Source organism: Trichomycterus rosablanca, chromosome 14 (genome assembly GCF_030014385.1).
Source record: "Trichomycterus rosablanca isolate fTriRos1 chromosome 14, fTriRos1.hap1, whole genome shotgun sequence".
Taxonomy (NCBI): Eukaryota; Metazoa; Chordata; class Actinopteri; order Siluriformes; family Trichomycteridae; genus Trichomycterus; species Trichomycterus rosablanca.
The window spans coordinates 386,831-414,588 of NC_086001.1; the positions used below are offsets into that span (position 1 = coordinate 386,831).

A 27,758-nucleotide genomic window follows, 5' to 3' on the forward strand; every position below is an offset into this window, starting at 1 on the left:
CAAGAGCTGATGGTGCAGTTCTACACAGCCATCATAGAGTCCATCGTCACCACATCCATCACAGTGTGGGGCAGCGCTATCACAAAACATGACACCAAGAGACTGCAGCGCATCATCAAGTCTGCAGAGAGGACCATCGGTGTGAAGCTGCCCACACTGCTGGACCTGCATGCCTCCAGAACCAGGAAGCGTGCAGAGAAAATCATCACTGACCCGTCTCACCCTGGCCATCACCTGTTTCGGTGCCTTCCATCAGGCCGACGCTTCAGCCACATGAAGACCGGAACGACCAGGCTACAGAGAAGCTTTTATCCAAACTCCATTACGCTCATGAACAATTGAACACTACTGTACTGTTAATACTCGGGACACTTGCACATCAAAAACTACCTATTTCATTTATGTAATGGCATACACAGGATTTTCACCTTACTTCCATTTCATATTTATATATTTTTATATTTTCTATAGTTTTATATTGCACAAAACTGCACCTTTTAAAATTACAATGTAAATTGCACATGCTAAATGTTTACAATGTCTTCTATGTTTACGGGTATGAATGTGTGTGTTAGAGAGAGTGAGCTGTGTGAATAAGATTGTCTTTACTGTATTTTTCGTGCACTGCAAGCATCTGTGTAACCAAAAACAAATTCCTTGTATGTGTGAGCATACTTGGCCAATAAAGCCCGATTCTGATTCTGATTCTGATACTAATAATACTAATACTACTACTAATAATAAATATAATAATATTAATAATGATAATAATACAATAATAATAATAATAAATGTAATAATAATAATAAATAATACTACTAATAAAAAATAATAAAATAATAATAAATATAATAATAATAATTAATAATAATTACTTTGCAGGATGTACAGATTTAATCAGGATGTTTTGGTAGAGAGCACACACTCTCACACTACCTCCACCACGTCTCACAGTTAATGTGATGTTTTGATCACATGTGACACAAGCCTAGTTCAGCTTATCAGCCCACTGAACTATGTTCCAAAAGTTTTGGGACAACACTTTGTCCTCTTTCTGGTTAGCAGAGGTTCTGATAACGTTTGAGTTCACTTCCTCCAGCCACCAGGAGTTGTGAAAACAGTTTGGGGAAGGCCCTTTACTCTGCCAGTCAGTCTCATCTATTATCGGTGACCCCACAAAAGTCTTTTGAGCATAAATGGGCACAAATCCTTACAGACACACTCCAAAATCTCATATAAAGCCACAGACAGACAGAGCAGAAGTGAGTGAATCTGAAAGAGGAAGAATGAAAACGCTGAGTCACGTTAAACCCACCGTGTGTGGCACCGCTCTCACGTCCTGATACCAGGCGGGCACATTCAAACCCCCCCCCCCCCCCCCCCCCCATCCTAAAGTACCCCAATACATCATGTCTTTATCTACAGGGCTGTAAAAACTAACACCCCCCCCCCCACACACACACACACACACACACACTAAAGACTTCCTAAAAAACTGCTATTTATTTATGGAGCAGCAGGAAGGAAACCAGTCCGAGTTCTGTGTATAATAATATTAATAATAATAATAAATATAATAATAATAATAATAATGATGATAATAATAATAATAATAATATTAATAACAACAATAAATATAATAGTAATAATAGTAATAATAATGATAATAATAATAATATTAATAACAACAATAAATATAATAGTAATAATAGTAATAATAATGATAATAATAACAATATTAATAACAACAATAAATATAATAGTAATAATAGTAATAATAATAATATTAATAACAACAATAAATATAATAGTAATAATAGTAATAATAATGATAATAATAACAATAATAAATATAATAGTAATAATAGTAATAATAATAATATTAATAACAACAATAAATATAATAGTAATAATAGTAATAATAATGATAATAATAATAATAATAATAATAATGATTGATAGTAATAATAATAATAATAATAATAATAATAATAATAATGAAGATAATAATAATAAAGATAATAATAATAATAATAATAATAAATATAATAATAATAATAATAATAATATAATGGATGATAATGGCTCTCACAGTGGTTCTGTGTCGTCCTAGAGCCTCAGAAATAGCTTCTTTGTTTCATAGTTTATTGTTATTTCTTTTGATTTTGGTACAGTGTTCCTGTAGAAACTTTAAGCTTTGTGTTCATTTATGGAAGCTCCTACAATAAAAGAAGAACCCAGTGAGGGATCTGTGATGTTCTCGGGGCTGATTCTTTGGTTTAAACTGAGAGGATCTACTGAATCATGGACTCTATAGAGATAAATGTTCTTTTGACTAAACTGGCACAAGTTCCCATAGGAATTATGATGGTAATCCCAACGTATGCTCAGGTGTCCACATTCTTTTGACCATAGTGTTTAATTCCTACAGTGTTTAACACAGTTTTTCCTCGTGTTCGTTCCTTCTGAAGGTCTGATGATCTTCCAGATGTGTGAACCCACAGATGACAGGAGGTTCAGGCTGCTTCACCGCAGGGTTCATCGATGCACCACCACTCACTACTCACATCTCAAGGACCATCGTGGGTCTGTTGAGATGCGGTTGCCGGGCAACAAGGTTCCTCCTGAATCACAGAGACGAGAAGCATCACTTCAGATGGAGCGGCGGGGTTCGGCTCGCCCATGGGGCCCAGAACGTCCAGCCCCCTGGAGATCTCTTCACCCCCCTACCCCCCCTACCCCCCGCGGCCTCCATACGGGCGGGGGCGATCTGTAAGCGCGCCCCGCTGTGATCTGTAAGTGCCACGCTGCCCCCTGCTGAGAGGTTCTGACCATCACCGTACCACAGCGCGATGATTCAGAGCTGATGAATCCACCACTGACTGATATTTACAGCGATGCTCAATCAACGTTCAGCTGAAGACTGTTAGTGGTCAAAGTACTGGACTGGTAACCAGAAGGTCATAGGTTCAAGTCCCAACACAGCCTGGTTGCTACTGTTGATCCCTTGAGCAAGGACCTTTAGGTTTTTGGATTGTGTTTGTTCACAATAAAAGCTGTCAGAAGAATGCTATAATTATATACATAAATATACACAATATAGCCAAAAGTATTTGGACGCCTGACCGTGAGCTTGTTGAACGTCCCGTTCCCTCTATAGAACAACAGCCGCTCTTCTGAGAAGCATCTCACAAGACTTTGATTTGAAGTGTGTCTGTGTGTGGGAATTTGTGCCCGTCCAGTCAAAATATGACACTACTGACGTTAGTATGGCCGGGCCCTGATTGATCAGTCGATGTTCCGGTTCATCCCAGAGCTGTTGAGTGGAGCTGAGGTCAGGGCTCGGTGCAGGACATGCTGGACCCAGCTAAAATAAGTCAGTGTTGTTTCAGATTCCACCATGTGGGGGCGCTACAGGACGGAGCTGATCGGTCAGATTCAGCTTCTAACGGAGCAAAAGCAGTTCAATCAGTACTGAAAATCAGAAAATATCAGGAAAAGTTGGGACAGTATGGAAAATGTAAATAAAATTAAAAAACACAGAGTCTCTTACATTGACTTGGATGTTTATTTGATGTCAGACAGGATGAAGTTGAGATATTTCATCGTTTATCTGCTCAACTTCATTTCATTTATTAATAAACATCCATTCCTGCATTTCAGACCTGCAACACATTCCAAATAAAGTTGGGACAGTAAAGCATTTACCACTTTTCCAAAAAAAGACCTGGAATGCTGATTCATCTGACTACGACACACGTTTCCGCTGTGTGATTCCGAGCCCAGAGAAGTGGACGCCACTTCTGGACATGGTTAATATGAGGCTTCTTTTTTACACAGTAAAGTGTTAAGTATGATTAGTGCAGTAACTCTGTATTGTAGAGCTGATAAAGGTTTGATAAACTAATCCCTCACCCATGTGCTTATATCAGCTAGTGTTGAGTGGAGGATCTTGATGGCGTCTGAGGGATGGAAGATCGTTCAGATGAAGCTTTACACACTGAAATTCCTCCTGATTCCTTGAATGGTTTAATGATATTCTGCACTGTAGAGGGAGAACATGCAAATCCCTTCCAATCTTTCTTTGAGGTTCATTGTTTTTAAACATTTGAATCATTTTCTCACACATTTGTGGACAAACTGGATCCTCTGATCATCTTTACTCATCAGAGACTCTCAGCCGAACCTGGATGCTGCTTTAGTACCAAACCATGATCACAATCACCTGTTCACATCACCTGTTTATAATCACGTCATTATTTAGTGTTTCACCTCATTACTAGCACTAAATCTCCCCCGTCCCAACTTTATTTGGAATGTGTTGCAGGTCTGAAATGCAGGAATGGATGTTTATTAATAAATGAAATGAAGTTGAGCAGATAAAAGATTAAATATCTCAGCTTCATCCTGTCTGCACTCAAACAAAAGTCAAAGTCCATGTAAGAAACTCTGTTTTTATTTATTTATTAGCATTGTCCATGCTGTCCCAATTTTTCCTGATTTGGGGTCGTACATTAGATAGATGGGTTCTGGTACTGTTTTGGGTCGGAGCTGCACTGCAGTAAACTGGATGATAAGTGAGTTCGACTGAGTGATGTAATCAGAACTCAGACGGTGATGCAGGGGTTTGGTGAAAATGTGTTCCAATTATCTGGTACCATCTGTGGTGCCCTCACAGGTTCATTACAGATGTGGAGGAACATCTGCTGTTCAAACTCGCACACCAACATTAAAACTTTTATTCAAACTATCACATCACATCTTATCAAATAATTCTTGATGGTTCCTGATGGTTCTTGAGATGGTTCCTGATGGTTCCTGGTGCCAACCACAAGGTCTTGATGTTGGATGAACGTTCCGATTCATTCCAAAATTGTTCTCTGGGGTCACTGGAGCTCTTGTGCACCTCATACAGGACCAAGAAAAGGGACGCCTCCCTGCAGTGCAGGACTGATGGTTCCTCATGGTTCCTGGTGCCAACTGCAAGACACCAGGTGACAGCCTAGGCTTTGATGTTGGAGGTCACTGGAGCTCCTGAACACCTCATCCAGGACCAGGAAAGGTTCAAACCTCACCAGGAACCTTGATCCTGAGACGAGCTGGTCGTGTATGGATGTACTTGGGTTTCGTGGCTCTGGTGGCGCTTGGCGAGCGCCAGGCCATAAGTGACTGATCAGCAGAAGCCGAGCGCCCGGGCGCGGTGTTTATTTTTAGCGCGGGGGGTCACTCGCTGCACCCTGCCCAACTAAATATGGAAATGGAAGCTAAACTGCACCTCGGCCTGACTCCATATCACTTCACCCCCCTCACGGTGCCCAACGCACTGTGCCCAAATCACCCCCCCCTCACCCCCCCACGAGTGGCTGCAACAGGTGCTCCCGGACTTGTCCCGCCCCTCTCACGGCTCTTTATCCAGTCGCGGTCGTGCTGTGTTCCTGTTCGCTCTCGAGACCACGTGGTGGGTGCAGGTCGTACTCCTCTGTGACCGGTTCACCCCCACACACCCCCCCCCCCTCTATCCTTAAAACACCCCTCCGAAAAACAAGCTGGTGTGTGTGGTGTTTAAAAGCAGGTTGGGACGATCGGTCCTGCTCTTTCTGGGCGGCACCCACACGCGTCGGACCTTGTTCCTAAATCGATTAGGAACAAAGCACAAATAAATCAACAAAAAACCAAAAATATATTCAGACTTTTCGATCGCTCAGGGTTTTGGGGAACTCCGAGGGGAACATGAAGTGGGGCTGGGGGCTTGCCGTGGTTCTCCTCACCTGTGGATTTCTGTGCTGGGGATCGAAGGTCCTCGACATCCCCGAGTACGATGGGAAGGACCGCGTCCACGAACTGACCAACAAGAACTTCAGATCGGTGATGAAGAGGTACGACGTGATGGTCATCTACTACCACAAGTCCGTCGGCCACAGCCGCATGGCCCGGAAACAGTTCGAGATGGAGGAGCTCGCTCTAGAGGTACGTGTCCAGGTTCTGCTAGAACGTTTGGTGCATTTCAGACTCAGAATGGCCTGTTTGGGTCGTACTCGCACCCTGAGGAGGGTTTTTGTTTGTAAGGTTCCATGTAAAAGGTAAGAAGAACCATTTGGCACCACCAAGAACCTCGATGCCATTCTGAGAGGTTTTCAGAGAACCAACATACATTACATGTAGAACCTTACAACAAAAACACAGGTAGAAGCTCTCAGGAAGCCGTTCTGATGTTTATTCAGAGGTTCCTACAGGACGTACACCACCCGGTAATCTAGACTGTTAGAGGATCCAAACAGAACCACATCAAAAGCAGCAGAACGGTTTATTATTTGAGGAACTGTTCTTCTGGAACTGGTTGTAAGTGGAATTACAGTGGGGGAGAAAACCCTGACCGAGCATTTACACCTTCATGTACATCCTTTTAAAGAGAAATCTGTAGTAGCGCCCCCTAGTTAGCTGATGTTTTAAAAGCTGATGAGTTTTTCACATGTCAAGAGCATCACATCATTTAAAGAACCAATAAGAACTGATTTACTCCATCAGAACCGCGGTGTTGTGATGTTTCTTTATTAATCGTTCCTGTAGTTTTATTTTATATACCGACCCTACAACAGAAAAAGTGAGAAGCAGAACCCTTACATGGACTGGTTCTGGTACTGTAGAAGGACTGGAACTGTAGATGGACTGGTACTGTGGTACTTTAGATAGTTCTTTAGATGGACAGGTACTGTGGTACTGTAGATGGACTGGTATTGTAGATGGACTGGTTCTGGTACCTTAGATAAATTGGTACTGGTACTGGTACTGTATATGGACTGGTACTTTAGATAGTCTGGTTTTGGTTCTTCAGATGGACAGGTACTGGTACTTTAGATGGACAGGTTCTGGTACTTTAGATGGACTGGTTCTGGTACTTTAGATGGACAGGTACTGGTACCTTAGATGGACTGGTTTTGGTTCTTCAGATGGACAGGTTCTGGTACTTTAGATGGACAGGTACTGGTACTTTAGATGGACAGGTACTGGTACTTTAGATGGACTGGTTCTGTAAATGGACTAGTTATTTAATTTAACTGAGGGTTAAGGGCCTTTCTCAAGGGCCCAACAGTGGCAACCTGGCAGTGGTGGAATTTGAACCATCAACCTTCTGATTACTAGTCCAGTACCTTAACCACTAGGCTTAGATGGACTGGTACTGGTACTGAAGATGGACCTGTACTTTAAATGGACTGGTACTGTGGTACTGTAGATAGACTGGTACTGGTTCTAGTTTAGATGGACTAGTTTTGGTACTTTAGATGGACTGGTACTGGTACTTGAAATGGTTTTTAAGATGAACTGGTTCTGGTACTTTAGATGGACTGGTTCTGGTACTTTAATTTAATTGAGAGTTAAGGGCCTTGCTCAAGGGCCCAACAGTGACAACCTGGCAGTGGTGGGGCTTGAACTAGCGACCTTTCGATTACTAGTCCAGTACCTTAACCATTAGGCTACAACTGCCCTACTTTAGATGGACTGGTTCTTTAAATGAACTGGAACTGTAAATGGACTGGTACTGGTTCTTTAGATAGACTGACACTTTAGATAGACTGGTTTTGATTCTTCAGATGGACTGGTACTGTAGATGAACTGTTTCTGGTACTTTAGATAGATTGGAAAGAAAGCATGCTAACCTATCCTGGAAAAATCCCAGAGGAACTGGTGAATGTTCATAACAGACCCGTCTAACATTGCACCACGTCTACAAACTCATTCTAGGGTTCTTCAGAACATTAAGGAACATCTCTCTCCTTCACTGAGGTTTTCTTGATAAAACCCTTAAAGACGTGACGTAGAGCGTAGAACTGTGGTGTGAGACCATTCTGAGGGACGGGTCTCCCATAGTTAGATGGGACAGAAGATCTTCAGGTGCAGGACGGAGCAGACGTGGACGCCGAGGCTATAAATAATCTCAGATGGTTGAGATTTGAGCAGACGGACTTGACGACTTGTGCAGGGAGCTGATGAGGATGGAATTAGAAGCCGGTGCCATCGGAGGAACCGAATGTGTGGATCTGTTATTATTTGATACGTGTCGGATGATGAGAGGCGGTTTGTGTTGCTCGGCCGTCAGCAGAAACCTCGGAATAAACCTTCTGGAACTTCGAGACGGTCTGGGACCTAAATAGGGAGGTGTAGCTCGCACCCATCATCACATCTAAACCGGCTTCATCCGATTCAGTTAGTACAACCAGGGTGGTGATTACAGGGGTCAGATTTATTACTCTAGCACATCAAAGTCGAGTGAAATTATAGTTAATAAACGATCTGATGAGGTGAAATAGAACCCATGAGCAGATGATTGACCAAGGTCAAAAACAATAAGGACGATCGTAAATAACAGGGTGGCCAAATTATTGGAAAAAACATCCACAACTCACAACGAAGAACACGGACACACCAGGGATAGTGCAGAATTAAGACCTGACAGGCTACTCTGGCCGTCCACGAAAAATCAGTGGTTTTACAAGTAAATCCAACCCAAAAAACAGGGGCCGTTAGGCATTTCTGGGGTCCCCTGTGAGACCCTACAAACGGCGAGATCCCAGAAATCAACAGAACATTCTAACATGCTAACACGCTAACATTCCGTGCCGCGAATCGAGTGATAACAGCACCGCAGCTTCAGAGAAATGCAGGTTTGCAAAGTAAACAGCGAGGAGCCGCGACATACGGGAAACCTTCCACCTGGAGCGGTGACCTACAGATCACACTCGACTGAGCTCTTTAACCCCACCTGCTGGCCAAACCGGGTAGCGCAGGGGGACACGATCATCACAGTTTGAAATGTTTAGCATGGTTGCCATGGCTGCAATAGGTTCAGTAAAAGTTGGGACGGGGTCAGTTTGGGAATAGGAAGGTTATGAAGCATTTTTAGCATTTAGCGGACGCTTTTATTCAGTACTGTGACAGTGTACTGTCTAAGCAATTGAGGGTTAAGGGCCTCACTCAGGGGCCCAAGAGTGGCTTGAAACAGTTCAATGGTCAAGGTCTCGGGGGTGTTTTTGTTTCATTATTGTCCATAAACAGACTTGCTGTTTTGAGCTCTGACCGCGGCACAGTGGTTGGGAAACACTGCTGTAGATGATGCATCAATGCTTGTTCTTCATTAGCGAGGAACGTTCAGTAAATCAGTGAAGAACCCAACACTGCGATAAACAAACACTGCTGCTAAGAGCATGAAGAAATACGAGTGACGCCCCCATGATACACAGTGAAAGTCGTCAACAACGTCCAGAAACGTCGTGTCCTCCATGCCAAATGAACTAACACGAACAAACGAACGTCCAACACTGCTTGTAGATGACGTCTGGGTTGTTGAGCATGTGCCTGCATGTGTCACCAGCATGGCTGTAATTAAAGAGCGCTCCTGGGTGCTAGACTGGCCTGCCTGAAGTGGCTCCTGTTTAAATCTGGCAATGTCTTCAACACAACAGAACACGACGCAGAAGCTCCATACGGTGGCTCGGTAGAACCGATCGATCTGATCACCTGGTGTCTTCAGTCCACAAACCAAACCATCACTGAATGTTATTAAGCCTAAAAGCTGATAAATCGACATTTTACACAAACTGTCCCAAATACTCTGGAACTGAGGGTTGGGTGTAAAGGGTCAGACGTCATACAGGGTATTTAACGTCTCAGACGTCGTCCCTAAGAATAAAATCAAGTCGTAAACGTGAACAAAGCTTCATACGTCGTGGTAGAGGTCAAAGAATCAAAACAAGATCAAATAAAAGCTGCATCAGAGATGTGGTGTAAAGAATCAAGAACATTTCAAGGTTTTTATGGAATTTAGAAACATCACACTGGATGTTGGGCGACCAAAACCGCCCCAGAACTTAGGAGCTTCATTTATTTATTTATTTATTAAATATTTATTATATTTATTTGTGTGATAATCTGTACAGGAGATCTGAGGAAACTCGTTTACAGAGTTGTTGACGCTTTACAGACCAGTTTTTCTTCTCATTACATATTCCAGTCAAAATTCAAGGAACTAAGAGTTGAGGGCCTTGATCAGGGGCCCAATGTTGGCAGCTGGTCAGGAGCAGGAATTGAACCAGCAACCTTCAGATCTGTAACTGTAAACTGTAACTGTAAACGTCGGCTTGGATCAGCTTCACTGCTTTCAGGTCCGGTGACAGGTACAGTTTTAATAATACCCCCCCCCCCCCCCCCCCCCCCTCCTCAGACCCCCCTGGATCTGATCAGGAATCAGAAATCACATTATTTCAGTAGGGGGCGCTGATGTGGCGCAGTGATAAATACACTAACCCACTAACTACTGCTGGGACCCAGGGTTCCAATCTCCAGCGGTGCTCTCGGTGCCCAAATGTGGACATGATTAGCCGATTAGCCAAGTGGGTCAGACCCTACGATGGATTGGCGTCCATATGATCACTGATTTTATGAGAGAGGAAAACATGACTAGGAGTTCTGGTACCGAGAAGAACCTTTATGAACAGTTCCGCCCGAGGGTTCTCAGCAGAGGGTTCCACCACTTGTTTAACTTCGCCAGAGCTTGTCATCCAAACCAAAAGGTTTTAGCTAGCATTAAAGAAATACTGCTTCCTGTTGGCATGGGTAGACAGTACTGGGTCCTGCCCACTGTAACTGGCACTGTAACTGGTATTGGCACTGGCAGTGCCCTCTAAATATTGAGTAACAGTGCTGATGGAACTGATATGCTCTCACTCGTGCAGCACGGCTAATGTTAGCATCATTATGAGAGCCATTCACCACCAGAGGGAGTCAGAGTTCCCTGTCTGGACAAAAGTACATCACACAGAGCTTAGCGTGTCTCTCTGTACATCATTCGGCTCTGTGTAGGAACCCAGCACTGGCGGGTGATAAGAAGTGGCGCAGATCAGACACGTGTTGACTAAATTAGAATATAAAAGGGGAAAAGCTGAGATATGAAACTTGATTGGCTGCTGTGGTGTGTTTTCATAGCGGTCGTGTCGGCCTTGTACTGGTCACTGGTCAGCAGTTGTTGTGTTTTGAACATCCTGACACGCTGCCACACAACAGTTTGGGGATTTCCTTTCTCCTGAACCTGCTGGTTAAATCAGGTGTGTTTTCCACACTGAAAAGAGTAGCTAGATGTAAACAAACAAGCTGCTCCAGCAGTTGGGAACCAGATACAGGGATGACGTTAAATTAAGGATTAAGGTCAGGCACTGTGCCGGCCACCGGGCGTACTCTGTTGTTAAATGCACACAAGGGGGCAGTCATGCTGAAACAGGAAGGGACCTTCCCCAACCTGTTGCCAGAGAGTTGACAGCAATTCCTTTTCTTGATATAATTGACAGTATACACCTGTTCACACAAGGTTCTGCGGAGTGTCCGGATACTTTTGGCTGTATCATCTAGGGTTGGTGGTGTTTATCTCTGGTTCTAAACTTCGCTCAGGAGACCAGGAGGGTTGTGCTCTATCTCAGACCAACGTTTTTAAACTCTGTCCATCTGTATCGTGGAGCCATGAGGTTCCAAGTTCCTCCTGGATCTATTCTGACTCGTCTTCTCCTCTGTTATACTAGCAATTTTCTCTCTTTGGAGATAACGGCTCTCGGTGTGCTTCTGTGGAGTCCTGGAGCCTGTGACAAAACTCCTCAACACCCACCCCGAATATAAATTAAATAAATAAAAAATAATCAGCAAACAAAATGTATCCAAAACACAAACCCACGGATCTGAACTGATCAGGTCTTCATACACCTTCAGACCAAAAGTATGTGGACACCTCATCATGATCTTATTAAACACTGATTTGTGCTGAACATTTGATGCCCAGATCATTAGTGAAGTCAGGCGCTTCCGTCTGCTCTCCGGTCATCAGATGTATTTTTAAACTGCGCCCCGGCACGGTGGAGGATGATGGACGTCTGGTTCTCCCATGATTCTTTGAGGTGACGTGCTGGGCTCTGCGTGTCAGCACTTTCAGTCCCTCTAAAATATCTCTGAGTGCCAGAATAGCTTGTGCTGACGGTAGCCTGCTGCTACTGCTGCTGCTGCCTGTTAGCGGCTAATTTTAGCCACTATTAGTGTCTCTGCTGACATTCAAGCACCAGGTCGTTTCTGCTGAGGAGAACATCTAGAACATCTAGAACATCTGAAGATAAGGATACAGATATGGTCTGGAGAACCGAGCTGCATTCAGAGTGAGCATCAGATCTTCTATAACATCACCGGTTTAATTCATGCTCTGCTGGACTGACGGATCTGATCCTGATGGTTCCATGATGGAACCAAAACTGCTGATACCTTGAGGGACCAATCGAGTCTCCACAATCAGATGCACAGTTTCCACACCAACAAGGGTAACTAGATGTAAACAAACAAGCTGCTCCAGCAGTTCAAGTTAGAGGGCTGTCTTTAGATCAGCTCGTGGTGATGCAAAGCTTGCTTGACTGTGAACAGTGTCATTCATTTTCCAGCAGATTTATACATCTACAAAAAGTCTAAAATAAATATAAATAATAATAATTATTATAATTATGCTATAAAATAAATACAAACAATAAAATTAATATTAAGAATATAATAAATATAATATAATAAAAAATAACAACAATAATAACAATACATGTAAATTATATATAATAAAAAGAATAAAACATAATAAGAACTACAACAATAATTATAATAATAATAAATATAATAAGAATAATAATAAATATGATAATAATAATGATAATTATAATAATAATAAATATAATAAGAATAATATAATGATAATCATAACAATAATAAATATTATAATAATAATAATAATAAATATAATAATAATATTATATATATATATATATATATATATATATATTAATAATAATAATAATAATAATAATAATAATAATAATAATAATAATAATAACACAACTGTTGAGGTAAATGAATGATAATAGTTTTGAGATGGTTTCAGAGGATTAAATTCTCATTCACACTTAAATCAGTAGGTCATTTCCTCACTTTTATACGTTCATGTATTCACCCTCATTCAGCTGGGTGGTCCAGGATGAAGGCTCAGCGTGGTGTGGTGGGTCCTTCAGCCGTGTGGATCAGATGGACTGAATCTCTCTCTGATTACTGAATAAATACTGAGCGCTGAGTTCTGGCAGCGTTTCTTCATGTCTGACTCATCTCATCTGCTATCTGTTTATCTTCAAACCCTCCACCTGCTGTCTGCTCAGCACCACCACCACCACCACCATCACCATCAGCACCACGTTAAAGACCTCAAACTTCTTCCTCTCTTCAGAACTAAGCCAGGGAGTGATGGTGGGGGGTCGACTTTATATAAAAGCTAACTAACGACCCAGAACTGTTGTTTTTACCTCTTTTGGGGGTCCAAGTATTAATTAGGAGGGTCAGACCCCTCGATTTGAACCTTGGTCCAGACTCTCTAGAACACAGCGTCATCCAGTCGATCCAGAGGATTAAGGGCCTCACTCAAGGGCCAAACTGTGGTAACCAATTTAGTACAGGGCTTAAACCAGCAAGCTTCCGATCACTAGTTCAGTACCTGTGTGAGTTTGTTTGTTTTGGTTGTTCTTTCTGTGGAGTGGCACAGTGGGTACCATGGTCACCTCACAGCGAGAAGGTCCTGGGTTCGATTCCCAGGTGAAGCAGTTCAGGTCCTTTCTCCCCGTGTCTGTGTGGGTTTCCTTCAGGATCCCCAAAAACTAACTGGTTAGGTTAACTGGAGATTCTAGTAAGCACAAATGTATACACTGTATGGACAAAAGTATTGGGACACCCTTTCTAATGAAATGTCCTGTTTCAGCATGACTGTGCATCGGTTTAAAGGAACTCCATTAGCATTTTACATTTTCAGAATTTAGTGGACGCCTTTATCCAAAGCGACTTACAATTGAGAGTATACATTGCGAGCAATTGAGGGTTGAGGGCCTTGCTCAAGGGACCAACAGTGTCAAGCTGGCAGATGTGGGGCTTGAACCAGCGACCTTCTGATTACTAGTCCTGTATCTTAACCGCTGAGCTACCACTGCCCTCCAGTGTCCTGCACCAGCCCCACTCAACAGCTCTGGGATGAACCGGAACCCCGACTGATCGATCAAATCGTACAAATGCTGCCATCTATTAACTTAATGGGCACAAATTCCCCCACACAGACCATAATAATCTATCACACACTGACGTTACATCCACACACGCCGGCAGTCACATGGGTCGTACCAAAGACTCGCAGGAGCAACAACAGCTCAGCCAAACTGCACTGATGCTTTGTGCTTGTTGGTGCTGCATTGTGGGTAATGTTCACTCACTCACTCGTCTCAACTGGGGGTGTGGGGTTTTTTTGGAGGGGGGGGGGGTGTTTTTCTTGGTGATTTTACTCTAAAGCGTGCCCTAACTTCTCTCTGCAGTTGCTAACCAGTCCTGCCGCCCTGACCTACCAGGTATGTCCAGGCCCTCATCCTTTCATTCTTCTCTTTCTAAACGTTTTTAACACTTCCTACACGCCTGGCTGATCAATAACCGCTTAAGATGAAGCAAAGATCAATAAAATAAGTAAATAAATTAATTTATTAATTAAATTGAAGGAATGTGGACGGGATCATGTGTTTCTGGTGCAGCTTCTTGGAGGGTTTTGTACCTGGTGAGGTTTTTAATTTCTCAATCATTATAGGGATTCTAATGAGGGAAATGTTGACGTTCTGTTATAACTTATAGTACTAACCCCATTTCCAGAAAAGTTGGGACAGTTTGTAAAATGTGTTTGGTTCCAGGTGAAGGAATCATGATCAGGTATAAAAGGATCCACCATAGGATCAGTCTGTACAAGCTATGATGGCTCATGGCTCACCTCAGTGGTAGCCCAGTGAAAGGTTAAGAGTTCCAATCCCAGCTCTGCCATACAGCCACTGTTGGGCCCTTGAGCAAGGCCCTTAACTCTGTCTGCTCCGATATGCGAAGAAAGAATTTCGTTGTAGTGTACGTCTGTATATGTATATATGACAAATAAAGGCGCTCTATTAAACACTGTGTTCCAAACTTCAGGAGAGAATCGGTCAGTTAAAAAAGAACGCAAACTAATAAGGGGTTAACCATCTACCGTACATAATATTCTGGAAAGATTTAGGGAATCTTGAGAAATCTCAGTCCGTGTAAGGTAAAGCGTGACCTTTGAGCTCTCAGAATGCATTGTATAAAAAATGTCATCCTTATGTACTAAATACAGTTAAATGAGCTCGGGAGTACTTCAGAAAACCGTTGTCACTTGACACAGTCCGCTGCTGCATCAAGAACTGCAACCTGAACCTCTGTTATACAATGAGAAAGTCGTACATCAATACTATACTGTAACACCTCTGAGTTCTCTGGGCTCGGGCTCATCTCAGATGGACACGTGGACTTCCAGTTCCAGCTTCAGTCCCTTTATATGCATGCAGTTACTCTTGAGTCGGCAGCACCGGGGCTCCACAGGGGACAGTCCTAGCCCCATTCCCACCTACAACACAGCAACCTGCCACCTACAGATGTTTTCTAATGACTCTGCTATCGTCGGCTACGTCTCGAATGATATGCTTACCAAGAACTTTGTGGACTGGTGTCAGCAGAACCGCCTCCAGATCAATACAGGTAAAACCAAAGAGATGGTGGTAGATGTTCGCAGGACTAAGTTCTCTCCAGCAAAACCAGTGAACATCCAGGGAGGGGATAATGAGATTATAAACATCTGAATAATAAACTGGACTAGACCGACAACACTCAGGCACTGTATAAGAAAGTCCAGAGCAGTCTCTCTTTGTCGAGGAGACTCTGGTGCTTTGAGATATCATCACACTCACACACACTTAGGGTCTTATATTTTTGTAGTAGCTCCAAATAGTCTTACTGCAGATCGTTGAACTTTTGGTAGGCAACCAGAGCACCCAGAGGAAACCCATGTGGACACAGGGAGGACATGCAAATTCCACACAGAAAGAACCCTGTCTCAATTTGGTCCACCAGTTTCTCGGTGTGATGGTCCTTCTTCAAGCAGGCATCATGTTTGGACCCATGGCTGTTCTACATGTTAATATCCATACCTGGATTCTTCTTTTTGGAGAACTTGTTTGTTGCAGGCACTCTGAGGTTCTTTCCAAATTCTGACATCCAGTTTTCATTTCTGCTCTGTCCCTGTCCAGGTCACTTTCTCCGTCGTGGTTGTGGATGTTGATTGATTGTGTTATTTTGGCCACCGTGTTTATCGCCCTGCCCCGCACTGGACTACTAAGTAGCACGACTGTGACATCATTAAATTATCTGTCGACCAAAGTGAATAACTATTAATACTAATAATATTAAAAGGGCTGGGGGCGTGTCCTTGGTGTCCCCGGTGTCCCTGTATACAGTATGTATGAGCCCACCTATACCAACACGTGTTTACTTTTCACCAGTCTTGTACTGCACCTGTCTCCACGTGTCCAGCATTCAGCACCCTGTAATCAAGCTCCGCCCCTCACATACCTGAAACTCTACCCTGCATCGCTATTGGTTGGATCCAATGTCTATCAGGGGTCACGTTACAGCCAGATTTAGAAAGTGCTGCAGTGGTGCAGGGTTTAGTTTTACTGCTCAGCCTGGCTGATGAAATCCCAGTACAGTAATGGGGGGGGGGGATCAGGAGGGGGTCAGGGTTTAATCCCAGGTTGTTTGCACAGCTAAGAGGAACTCCAGCCAGTGTTTGGGTTCTAACAAAAATCTTAAAATGTCTGTGTTTGGATCTTAGAGCTTTTTAATGAAAAGGTTCCACAAAGTCCTCAGGTTCTTGGTTTTTGGTGAACATCTAGCCAGATCTCCACCAAGAACCAACATCAGAGGGTTTTGCACCATAGGGTGCACCTAGTCCTGTACTATTATGGATTCTTTTTGTTAACAATTTTTGGGTCATAGTGGCGTTTGTTGATCTCTCTGGGTATTTTGGGGGTCAGTTTGCATTACCACACCATGTAGTTTGTGGACACCCCAATATAATAATAATAATATTTACAGCAGTGGAAGGAGAAAGATTTCAATGATTGCAGATCTTATATTACTGATTATTTACCTCTAAATACAAAATAAAATCACTTTTTTACTCTCATAAAAGCCTCTGATCTTTAATCATCATATCATACTGTGGTTCTGTGTTTGGTTCTATGTTTGGTTCTGTAATTGGTTCTGTGTTTGGTTCTGGTTATGAAGCTACAGTTTCTGTTTCTCTCTCTTTGTGTTGGTACAGCTTGCTGCCCAGGTGCTGGATGATTTTGAGGATGAAGATATTGGATTTGGACTGATTAACTCTAAGAAGGATGTCACAGTTGCCAAGAAGCTGGGTAATGCAACCAGTGTTCCTTAATCCTGTGGTTCCTCAAGGGTTCCTCAATCCGGCAGGGTGTTCCTCAGTGTGCTGGGGTGTTCCTCAGTTTGCTGGGGTGTTCTTTAATTCAAGTGGGGTGTTCCTCAGTCCGGTGGGGTGTTCAACAGGGCCACCTCAAACATTTATATTTAAATCTGATCAGCCAGGACAGTCGATTGGAGATGAATTAATAGCGATTACTGATGATTAAACTCCAGGAGAACGTTTAGTGGAACACAAGTTTATTCATTGAAGGAAATTGGTCTTATTGCTCTCTCAGTTACCATAGCAACACATCCTGCACTGGATGAACCTGATCCAGGGTGCTTGGTTTACCATTTTACCTCAACATTTGGAGGACTGAACATCCACAAAGTTCACCAACAATGAACTCAAATTATGTCAATTAGCCAATCAGACGCCATGCTGGAGCAGAGTCAACACTGTATATATATTATTTCTCTGAAATGTGACATTTAGTAAATAAACAGTTAGTAATTGTAGTAAAATCGAGACTCTCTGTAAGTATAACCTGATGTTCTGCTGTGTGCTGCAGGTCTGGATGAGGTGGACAGTATCTACATCTTTGCTGATGATGAAATAATTGAGTATGATGGAGAAATGGCTGCAGAAACTCTGGTGGAATTTCTCTATGATGTAAGTCCTGCTGATCCTGGATCAGTTATTAATCTGATTCAATACTCATATAATCATAACATCTGTATTTATATTAATATTAATAAATGTCTTAGATCAAACCATAACCCTAACATCTAGACCTCATATTTACCCTAACCCTAACCCCAATCTTAGCCCTTACCGTAACCTTAACCCTAACCCCAATATTACCCCTTACTTTAACTCTAAATCTAACCTTTGAAGAACAGTTTTTTATGTCTCATCTATCAGCTCAAACTACAGAATAACTACAAAGTTTGAAGTTCAAATATTCAGACACACTTTTATTAAACATGTAAAAGTAAAAATGTACAATCAGTGGGTCTGAATCCTCAGCAATTTAACACTGTGTGTACTGATGTGTGATCAGGTGATCGAGGATCCAGTGGAGATCATTGATAACGAGCGAGAGCTGAAAGGATTCTTCAGTCTGGATGAGGACATCAAGCTGGTGGGATATTTTAAGAACGATGATTCCCGACGTGAGTACTGAACCCTGAACACCGGATCTGCTCTATTAGAACTAGAATATAAATGTGGTTATTTTTGCATTTATGTTGCTGATGTTTCAGATTTTATTGAGTATGACGACGCTGCTGAAGAGTTCCATCCCTTCGTCAGGTTCTTCGCCACTTTTGATTCTAAAGTAAGAAAAGAAATCTCACACTTTATAAGCCACATTCGGAGAGAATCACTTAAATGTCATTATTTGTTATGTTTAGATTGTAATTGATATATTTATTACTAATCTGCAGCGTTAAATGACTGTAATGTAGCATAATTCCAGCTACAGTCTGCACTCACGCTCAGGATCTAATATTACTGTTATAGATAAGGAGCTGAAGCTTCCTACACCTCACAAAACTAAATATTAAAGATAAAACTATAATTATAAGCTATTACTATTTATTATAACGATTTATGAGTGTTGCAGGAATCAATCTGTAATGACAGGCTTGTGATAAGAGACGAGGGCGAACACACGAGTAGAAACGCTACGTCTAGTTTATTCATAATTACACTAAACAAGACACACAAACACACCAATGCAAATCATTACTTGCAAATGCAAATCCAAACACACGTAAAACATGACTCTAAGCTAAACCCTGAAAGCTAACAAATGCAAATGTAAACATGAACTAATGCTACAATATAAGACACCAATCACCAAACAAGAAAACCCCACCCAACCAGCAACCCAACCTCCACTATATGATCCACAGCACAGTCTTTATATACGTTGAGCGTTCCTCTTTTCATGAGCTTCAGCTGTAGATCATTAGCTCAACTGTCCTATCAACATGAAGAGGCGTCGACTCGAAACCTGAAACTAAACCATCACAGGGGCGTGGCACATGATCTCCAGGAGCACAGAGAGAATCTCTACCTGACTCTATGAGACTCTAAAGATAGGGTGACCACACGGCCTCTTTTTTGTACTCTTTTTTTGTAAGGTGTGCAATATAAGCCGGATAGAGGCACCTGGAAATATTAAAGACCAGAACCGAATCACAGGAGGCTTCACCAAACAATAAGGAATACAATTTTTTTTTTAAATAGCAGAACCGAACCAACCATAAGATAATCCAAGAGAGGGTCAGTAACCACATCACTGGAGAGGATACACGGCACTCCTCACGATCACCAGGAAACTCTGATAACATTGATACAGTCTCAGAAAGCAGGACAATCGGTAGGGTCACATGAAAGCTGCCACGCCACCTACAGACAAGCAACATAAACAGCAAGGATGTTCAACACAGGACCAGTGGGAGAAGCCAGGCAGGTATTCAAATCCAAGAGTCAGTCAGGCATGTCAAACTAAACACTTTAAAAACAAAAGCCTTGACCCCAAGCTGAGTTCTATGTACACTCATAAAGCGCCCAGGTGAAGCATGTAATGATTGTTTAGATGTGAAGACGCTTTGAAGTGCATTTCAAAGTGAAACATGTTATGTGTCCAACTGCGCCCCATCTAACTGTCAGGTCGAGCTGAGTACTGCAGGCAGGTATGACAGAAGCTCTCTTTATGTTAAAATCTGCATAAATAATAAATAAAGATTATATATAAAATACCCTGTGTGGTGAAAAAGAGGCATTTTTTGGTAAACTGATCATTAGAGTTTATATAAAATAGGTGTCAATATTTCATCACATCAGTCGACATCAGAACTAAAACCAGCGTAACGAATCATTAATAAGCATGCCAGCCCACTGTCGATTCCTGGGTTAGAATCTCAGGAGATCTACTGGCCTGGTTGAGCAAAAATAATCAATTCTGATGGAGGAAGGGTTTCCTCCTTGCTGCTGCAACAGCGCCTCCTACTGTCTGGTTGAGGTATCAATAGGAGTGGTGGAGGAGTACAGAGAACCTAAATCCTAAAATCTCCTTTTAATTCCATGCTGACGGTCCAATAATTGGATGGATCCACCGTGACCCTTAACAGGATGAAGTGTTTGATAAAAATCAAATTAAAAAATATAGGTATTAATAAATGATGATGTTTGTAAATGTAAGAAGTTGTTTTTATTAGTTTGTGTCTTTTTTAGACCGATACCAAACCTAGACATAAGCATGAAAACCAAAGTCTTGACAAAACCAAACCAACATGAGTAAGAAAACCAAAATAGTCTCTGCTGAAGGATCCACAGCTGCTCCCTTAAATGCCGTGAGCATTACACCTGAATCAAGGAGCAGCTGTGGATCAGTAGCTTCATTGAGGAGGCGTAGACATAAAAGCCTCCTCAGTGATGGGGATTACAGCTAGTGCTTCAGAGCCTCATTTTATTACCATTTATGAATATTATGATTCTAATTTAGAACTTTTTATGTACCAACATGTAAAATATATTGTAACATATAATAAAGGCTAAAATTAAATGTGATTATTTTTGCACTAATTTTATTGTCTGCTGCAACAGCGCCTCCTACTGTCTGGTTGAGGTATCAGTAGAAGTGGTGGAGAAGTACAAAGAGTGTAGCATGTTCCTCCATACATATTAAAACTCTCTGCAATATCCTACCACTGTCTTGTTCAAAAAGAAATGGTGGAAATGACATATTGATCCCCAGCATTTCTACTATCCAGTCAGATTGGTGTGGATTAATTTACTGACCCAATAATCAAAAATAAAATGTAATTTAATTCGATTCTGCCAGGTCACTTCATGCTAAAGTTGGTACATCAAACACTCACCTAAAATCTCGTTTTAATTCCATTCTGATGGTCATCCTGCTGCTGTTTCTGTGCAGATCGCTAACAAACTGAAGCTTGAGATGAACGAGGTGGACTTCTACGAGCCTTTCATGACCCACCCCAAGACCATCCCGGGTAGACCTTACACCGAGGACGAGTTGGTCGACTACATCGAGGAACACGACAGGTCAGAACCAGCCACGAAACTGTCATTATCTGGGACTGTCCAGTTATAGTTTAGTGTTCTCCTTGTTTAGTGTGGACGAGGCATCGTGAGGTCAGGATGAGGTAAGGCAAGGGAAATTAGTAGGACCCACTACCACTGAGATCCGAGTTTAAATCTCAGCTGTGTTATCAGCTGGTCGGGCATCTACACAGACACGGTAGGGTATGCTGGAGGCTGAAGGCGAGACGGCCAAAGCCATTGGGATTAATTGGTACCCAGTCCAGGTTGTGTCCATGGCTTGCACCCAATGATTTTCGATGGATCCACCACGACCCTTAACAGAATAAAGTGTTTAATAAAAATAATGTTCAGTAGCAGAATCTGAATGATGTTTGTAAATGTAAGAAGTTGTTTTTATTAGTTTGTGTCTTTTTTAGACCGACTCTGAGAAAGCTGGAGCCCCACAACATGTACGAGACCTGGGTAAGCTACGAGCGCTAACAAAGCGGATCTACTTTTCAGATTAATAGTGACGCGAGATCGATGTTTAGGAAAGTACTGACACCCTGTGCTGTGTGTGTTCTGGTTTAGGAGGACGACATCAACGGACAACACATCGTGGCCTTCGCGGAAGAGTCGGACCCTGGTGAGCTAATAAGCTAGGGGACGTTCCAGGGTTCTGTGGTTTGTTTTTTAGGGCAAGTTTTAACTTTAGGCACCACAAAACCATGTGAAGGTGCTAATGAACATCAAAGCATGTTTGTCAAAGAGAGTAGGGTCAGTAGGTTACCGGGAAAATAGCTAGGTTGATGGAGCTAGGTTTATAGAATATACTGAAAGTTTAAATTATATGGACTTTACACCGATCAAGCATAAACTGTGATGCTCTGTATATTCTGACACCTTCTACCAGAACCATCATGAACTTCTTTAGCAGTTTGAACTACAGTAGCTTGTCTGTTGAATCGGACCACACGGACCAGTTAACGAATGAACTACTTGACAAGAGACGAGGGGCGGACATACACGCATGTGACCTATGCTAAGCTAAATGCTAACGCTAAACTAAACACACATGAAACTGGACAAAACTATACTAGACCCTAAGCTAAGCTAACACACACGAACACCAAACATGAACTAACAAACACAAAACACTTAACAAGACTTCTAAGCAAGAGCCCGCCAAGAGCAATCAAATATCATCAATCACAGACCACGACTAAGTCCAAAGCATTACTACCATAACATACCAAACCTAGACATAAGTATGAAAACCAAAATAGTCTCCGCTGAAGGATCAGTAGCTTCACTGACCAATCAGAAATAAGGAGGCATAAACAAACCTCCTCAACTATGTGCTCCCAGAGATCGGGGCGTGGCACATAAACACTGGGTGCACAGAGAGGCTGAATTAGTGACAGGCCATATACTAACCTTCATGATGTATCTAATGATCTCTGTCCTCCCATTAGATGGTTTTGAGTTCCTTGAGATTCTGAAGGAGGTAGCTCGTGAAAACACAGAGAACCTTGAGCTGAGCATCATCTGGATCGACCCAGATGACTTCCCTCTGGTGAGAACCTCCATAAACCCAACACTGACCCTTTTATTCCTGACACTACTCTTGACTTTGACTTTTATCTTCAGTCCATTAAGCACTAGTTACCTCTGACCATTTATTGCATACTTTGACCCTATATTCCTGACATAGATCCTGACCACTTATCCCCTACCCTGACCTCCTCTACACGTAGACTCCTTGGTCCTGACTACCTACCCCTCTTTTATATTTTTATATAAATTTGATTTCTTTCTATGTTTCAGTTGGTGCCCTATTGGGAAAAGACCTTTGGCATTGACCTCTCCTCTCCACAAATCGGTGTGGTGGATGTGAAGGATGTAAGACCATCGTCTAAAGGGCTATGTTAACAAGCCAGTCTGTTGCCTGAAGGGCTGTGATAAGATGCCTGCGCCATGCCTGAAATGCTCAGCTGTTCTGGAAGAGTTTGTGGTTGGTGTGTGTTCAGGTTGTCCATCTCTCGTTCTGTCACTCTCACAAACTTCTTCCTGCTTCTGCCTGATAGAACCAGTCCTGTCTGGAATCTGTCCTGGACTGCATGACGTTAACCTCTGCATGAGGTGTTTCCACCAGCATGTTCTTCAGACGTTTCCTCACCGGTTTGATTTACTGTAATGAACTCTGTGTACAGGCGGACAGCGTGTGGATGGAGATGGACGGTGAGGACGACATGCCCACTGCCTACGAGCTGGACACCTGGATTGAGGACGTACTGTCAGGCAAGATTGACGTTGATGATGACGACGATGATGATGATGATGATGATGATGATGACGACGATGATGATGACGACGATGATGACGATGATGATGACGACGACGATGATGACGACGATGACGACGATGACGATGATGACGATGACGATGATGATGACGATGACGACGACGACGATGATGACGACGATGACGACGATGACGACGATGACGACGACGATGATGACGATGATGATGATGACGATGATGATGACGATGATGATGACGATGATGATGATGACGATGACGACGATGACGACGATGACGACGATGACGACGATGACGATGACGATGACGACGACGACGATGACGATGACGATGACGATGATGACGACGACGACGACGATGACGACGATGATGATGACGATGATGATGAGTAAATTTTTCCCATCATCTCAGGGATCATACCACATTGACTGGCACTATCCAACGTCAACAAATATCAACAGGAAGTTCAAAGTTCCTCGAAGGCTCTCACAGTCGTTATTTCCAATCTGTGAAAGCTTTGTGCTTTTGTAAATCCACCAGCGACCCATCCGAGCCCCAATCTTCGGGGTGTTACAGCAACATGTGACTTTTTTTATATAATTCTCGTTTCGTCTTTCCCTTAATTTGTCTTTGTTTAGTTTCAAATTCTGAACGTGTCTGTTGTTGCTTTATTGTACAGTGGAATAAAGAAGGTAGATGAGTGCGTGCCGCACTGTACCTGACCTTCTAACAGGGTCTACACCTTTGTGATCGTCTTCGTATTTGTGTGTCCATTTATTTGTGTACAAACTCATGTATCCCAGCTAACGGGGTGAAGTCAGGCTGTGGCATTACACAATTATCACTTTTGCAACCTACATAACCACTTCTAACCCCTCAGTCCTGACATTGACCCATTATTTATGGTGCTTAGCCTAGACCCTTAATTCTGACCACTCATCCCTGAGTCCTGGTTCCTTACTTTGACTATCCGTGACCCTAACCTTAACCCTAACCCTAACCTCTCTGACTTTAAACTGACCCCTTGTCTGCCTGACTCCGTCCCCTTATCCATGGTGGTCATTTCTTTTCTCTAACCTTAAACCCATTAACACATGCCACTTACCCCTCAAAGATCTAAAGGTTCTAGATCTTTAATGTTCTGGGAACCAGTTTGCTAATGTTCCTGTTAGCTGGGCTGCTCGGTAAGCCGTTTCATCTGTGTAACTTTTTGGTAAACCATCATAAATGTGAACCTGTCAAGAACAATAAAAACGTGACTTTTTTGTTACTTTCTGTGAAGGCGTTTAGTTCTGCTCATCACTACGTCTTAACGTGACGTCCAGCGGGAGGTCGAGTGAGAACCAGAGTTTAATTAGTTGTTGGAAAAGTAAAAGACGACAAAAGAAGGTAAAAGAAAATGAACTGGAGGTCTTTATTTCAGTGTGTGCAGGGCTGTGAGAGAACAGAACGTACATCTAGATACTAAACATCTATCTGACAGGATTATATTTACACACAGAATAAATACATCTCCTTCATTCCTGAAGTAACAAAAGAACAAAGCTTTATTCAGACAGGTCAGGTGGATGTTCTCCATCCCATACTCAACATTGGCCTGAACGCCTATGGTGAGTTTGTAGATAATCTGTAGGTAATCTACATCAGTGGTTCTCAACCAGGGGGCCAAGTGAGCCGGGAAGGATTGGGGGGGGGGGGGGGGGGGGGGGTTACATTTGATTGAGAACATAATGATGGCGACTACAAAAGATTCTGGCTCAGTTGTAGATGCAGATCCAACTGAAGCAGACCCAGGTGAGGAAGCTCCTACCATCAGTTCACCAAAACTAAATCCACAACATCAAGCAACATCAGAAAATACCAAGATTTACACCTTCATCATGGATTTATCCAATTCCTCAGGAGCAAGAAGACAACACCTTTTGTCATCCTCAATGTAAGTGTAAGAATATTTTCATAACAAGGGTCACAGGGTCCCAGAAAAAGCTTCTGCAGAATACGGAATTACATTACAACATCATGTAGATCTAATCTAGTGAGAATGGGACCCATCCCCTTTAGATAAACGTATAATTAAAAGTTCCTCCTCGTCCACTGTTGGTCAGAATGAATCTGAACCTGCTTCTCTGTTCTAACGTTTCCTAAACTCTCATTCCTGAAGCTCTATAGCAGCTCCTGAGGAGTTTCGTCAATCTGCTACTACTACAACTTGGTGGTGGATCTCCAATTCACAAAGGTTAGGATAGTGTACTTAGGGGTAGTGTAGTTAAGGTAGTGTAGTTAGGGGTAATGTAGATAAAATACTCTACTCAAGGGAGTTTTTTCAGTGGTATCTTTCGGATCTCCACTCCATCTGGTTGCTTCCTCCACTTCAGCTTGATGTTCCTTACCCCGTACTTCAAAAGAACCTGCTGGATCTGAAGAACAGAACATGATTGGACATAGGCTCACATTCTCATGTACATGTTCTCTCATCTATATGAACTCGTTTCTCCCTGCAATAAAACAGACGTTCACTCTGACTGTGTGTGATGAGTTTCTTCTCGTGAGCTCTCAGGTTTTGCAGGATTGTTTCTCTGGAGCAGACCCACCTTCTCCAAGATCGCTGCCTTCACTGCAGTATCGTTCACGTCCTGATCCGACTGAACCTGCATCCTGATGATCTGCTGCTGTCCAGTGATAACTGCATGCAGAAATGATCATGAAGCTCCAGCGTTATTAGTCTGAAATGAATCTGAAGTAAATCAGAGACTGAACAGAACTTTACTCACTTCTGTAACAGAAGAACGGTATCACTTCAGAACATTGAGCATCTGCAGCCTGACCGTTACTTATATACCCACAGTTTTCATTATACAGGGCATTGTCAGGTTGTAATGGCACCCACTGTATGATGGACGCGTTGGTCTGGTCTGACCACTTCCAGGAGGTCCAGTGCAAACCGATCCAAGCATTCCCTCCTGGTATCTTTGATTGTACAACCGACAGTTCAGTCGGATTTGCTGTGCTGGCAAGATCTGTATGATTCACTTTGCAGGTAAACTGAGCATCGTGCCACGTCTTTGGAAAGGAGTAGTAAATATACCTGTCGTTACCAGTGAGTCTGTCTAACAATTACACAAGACATCAATCTTCAGTTAGTTTTCTTTTATAAACAGCAGGTCTATTTTCTTTTCACTAAATGACAACGTGAATAATGTGGTACTTACCATCAAAGCACACAAAGGGTAATAAATATGTGCATGGTGCATCCCACCAACCCTGTGAACCTAGAGCTGCACATTCTTCACTTCCAGCACCATTAGGTTCGCCTGAACCCCAAATTGACCAGCTTGCTGGTATGTTTCCATAGGACCAGCGCCATTCATGGTAAATCTTGTAGAGTCCAATCCAGGCAGCAGAAGTCAACTGTTGTTTCTGAGCTACATTATAAAGTTGTATCTGTTCTGCTTTGTTTTCGAAGGCCGCCAAGTCAATGTGGTTGGCTCGACAGTAAGCCTGAGCTGCACTCCACGTTTTCCCCTGATTTACTGCGTAGTACTTACGAGGAACCGACAGGACGAGTGGGAGAACTCCTGTAGATGAGATTTTCTTGCTTGGTTACTCAGAACGATAAACAGAATCAGCCCTGTTTAATCATGTATTTAATTGCCTTGTAGACCTACAGATACAGTGAACGTTCGTGGATTTCCCAGAGTTTATAGTGGGAACAGATCTGGAACTGGATTTAATAGCCTAAATCTTACTGCTACTGGTAGCTGAAAACCTTTCAAACATCTCATTAAGATCTGCTAAATTTCCTACAGCTTTAAAGACCGAGAGTTCTTTCTCTCCTCAGGACATTAATGACTACAGAAGTATTTGCTCCTGTCTGTGTTTTTATATTTTCAGCACCAACCGGACCTTTGTTGAAGAGCTCCACCCTTAGGAGAAACAACTGACAACAGGCGCTTCAGAAAACACTTAATTCCTTAACTGCTCACTGTGGAGGACTCTCTTTTTATTTGAAATTTGCTTTTATTTGGCC

At 42.5% G+C, this 27,758-nt stretch overlaps 1 protein-coding gene across 2 annotated transcripts; it reads left to right on the top strand.

The window, feature by feature from the left end:
* The first annotated feature begins 5,566 nt into the window (after positions 1 to 5,566).
* On the top strand, positions 5,567 to 25,001 carry casq1b (calsequestrin 1b). Of its 2 annotated transcripts, XM_063008282.1 has the most exons (12): positions 5,567 to 5,967; positions 14,409 to 14,441; positions 17,249 to 17,342; positions 17,922 to 18,022; positions 18,414 to 18,525; positions 18,616 to 18,689; positions 21,300 to 21,430; positions 21,847 to 21,892; positions 22,001 to 22,055; positions 22,885 to 22,985; positions 23,237 to 23,311; positions 23,623 to 25,001. In XM_063008282.1, exons 1-12 carry the CDS (start codon positions 5,731 to 5,733, stop codon positions 24,121 to 24,123), a joined length of 1,560 nt encoding a protein of 519 aa, XP_062864352.1. In that variant the 5' UTR covers positions 5,567 to 5,730; the 3' UTR covers positions 24,124 to 25,001. The 2 variants fall into 2 exon arrangements, with proteins under 2 accessions (XP_062864352.1, XP_062864353.1); XM_063008283.1 differs by lacking the exon at positions 14,409 to 14,441.
* The last annotated feature ends 2,757 nt before the right edge of the window (positions 25,002 to 27,758 follow it).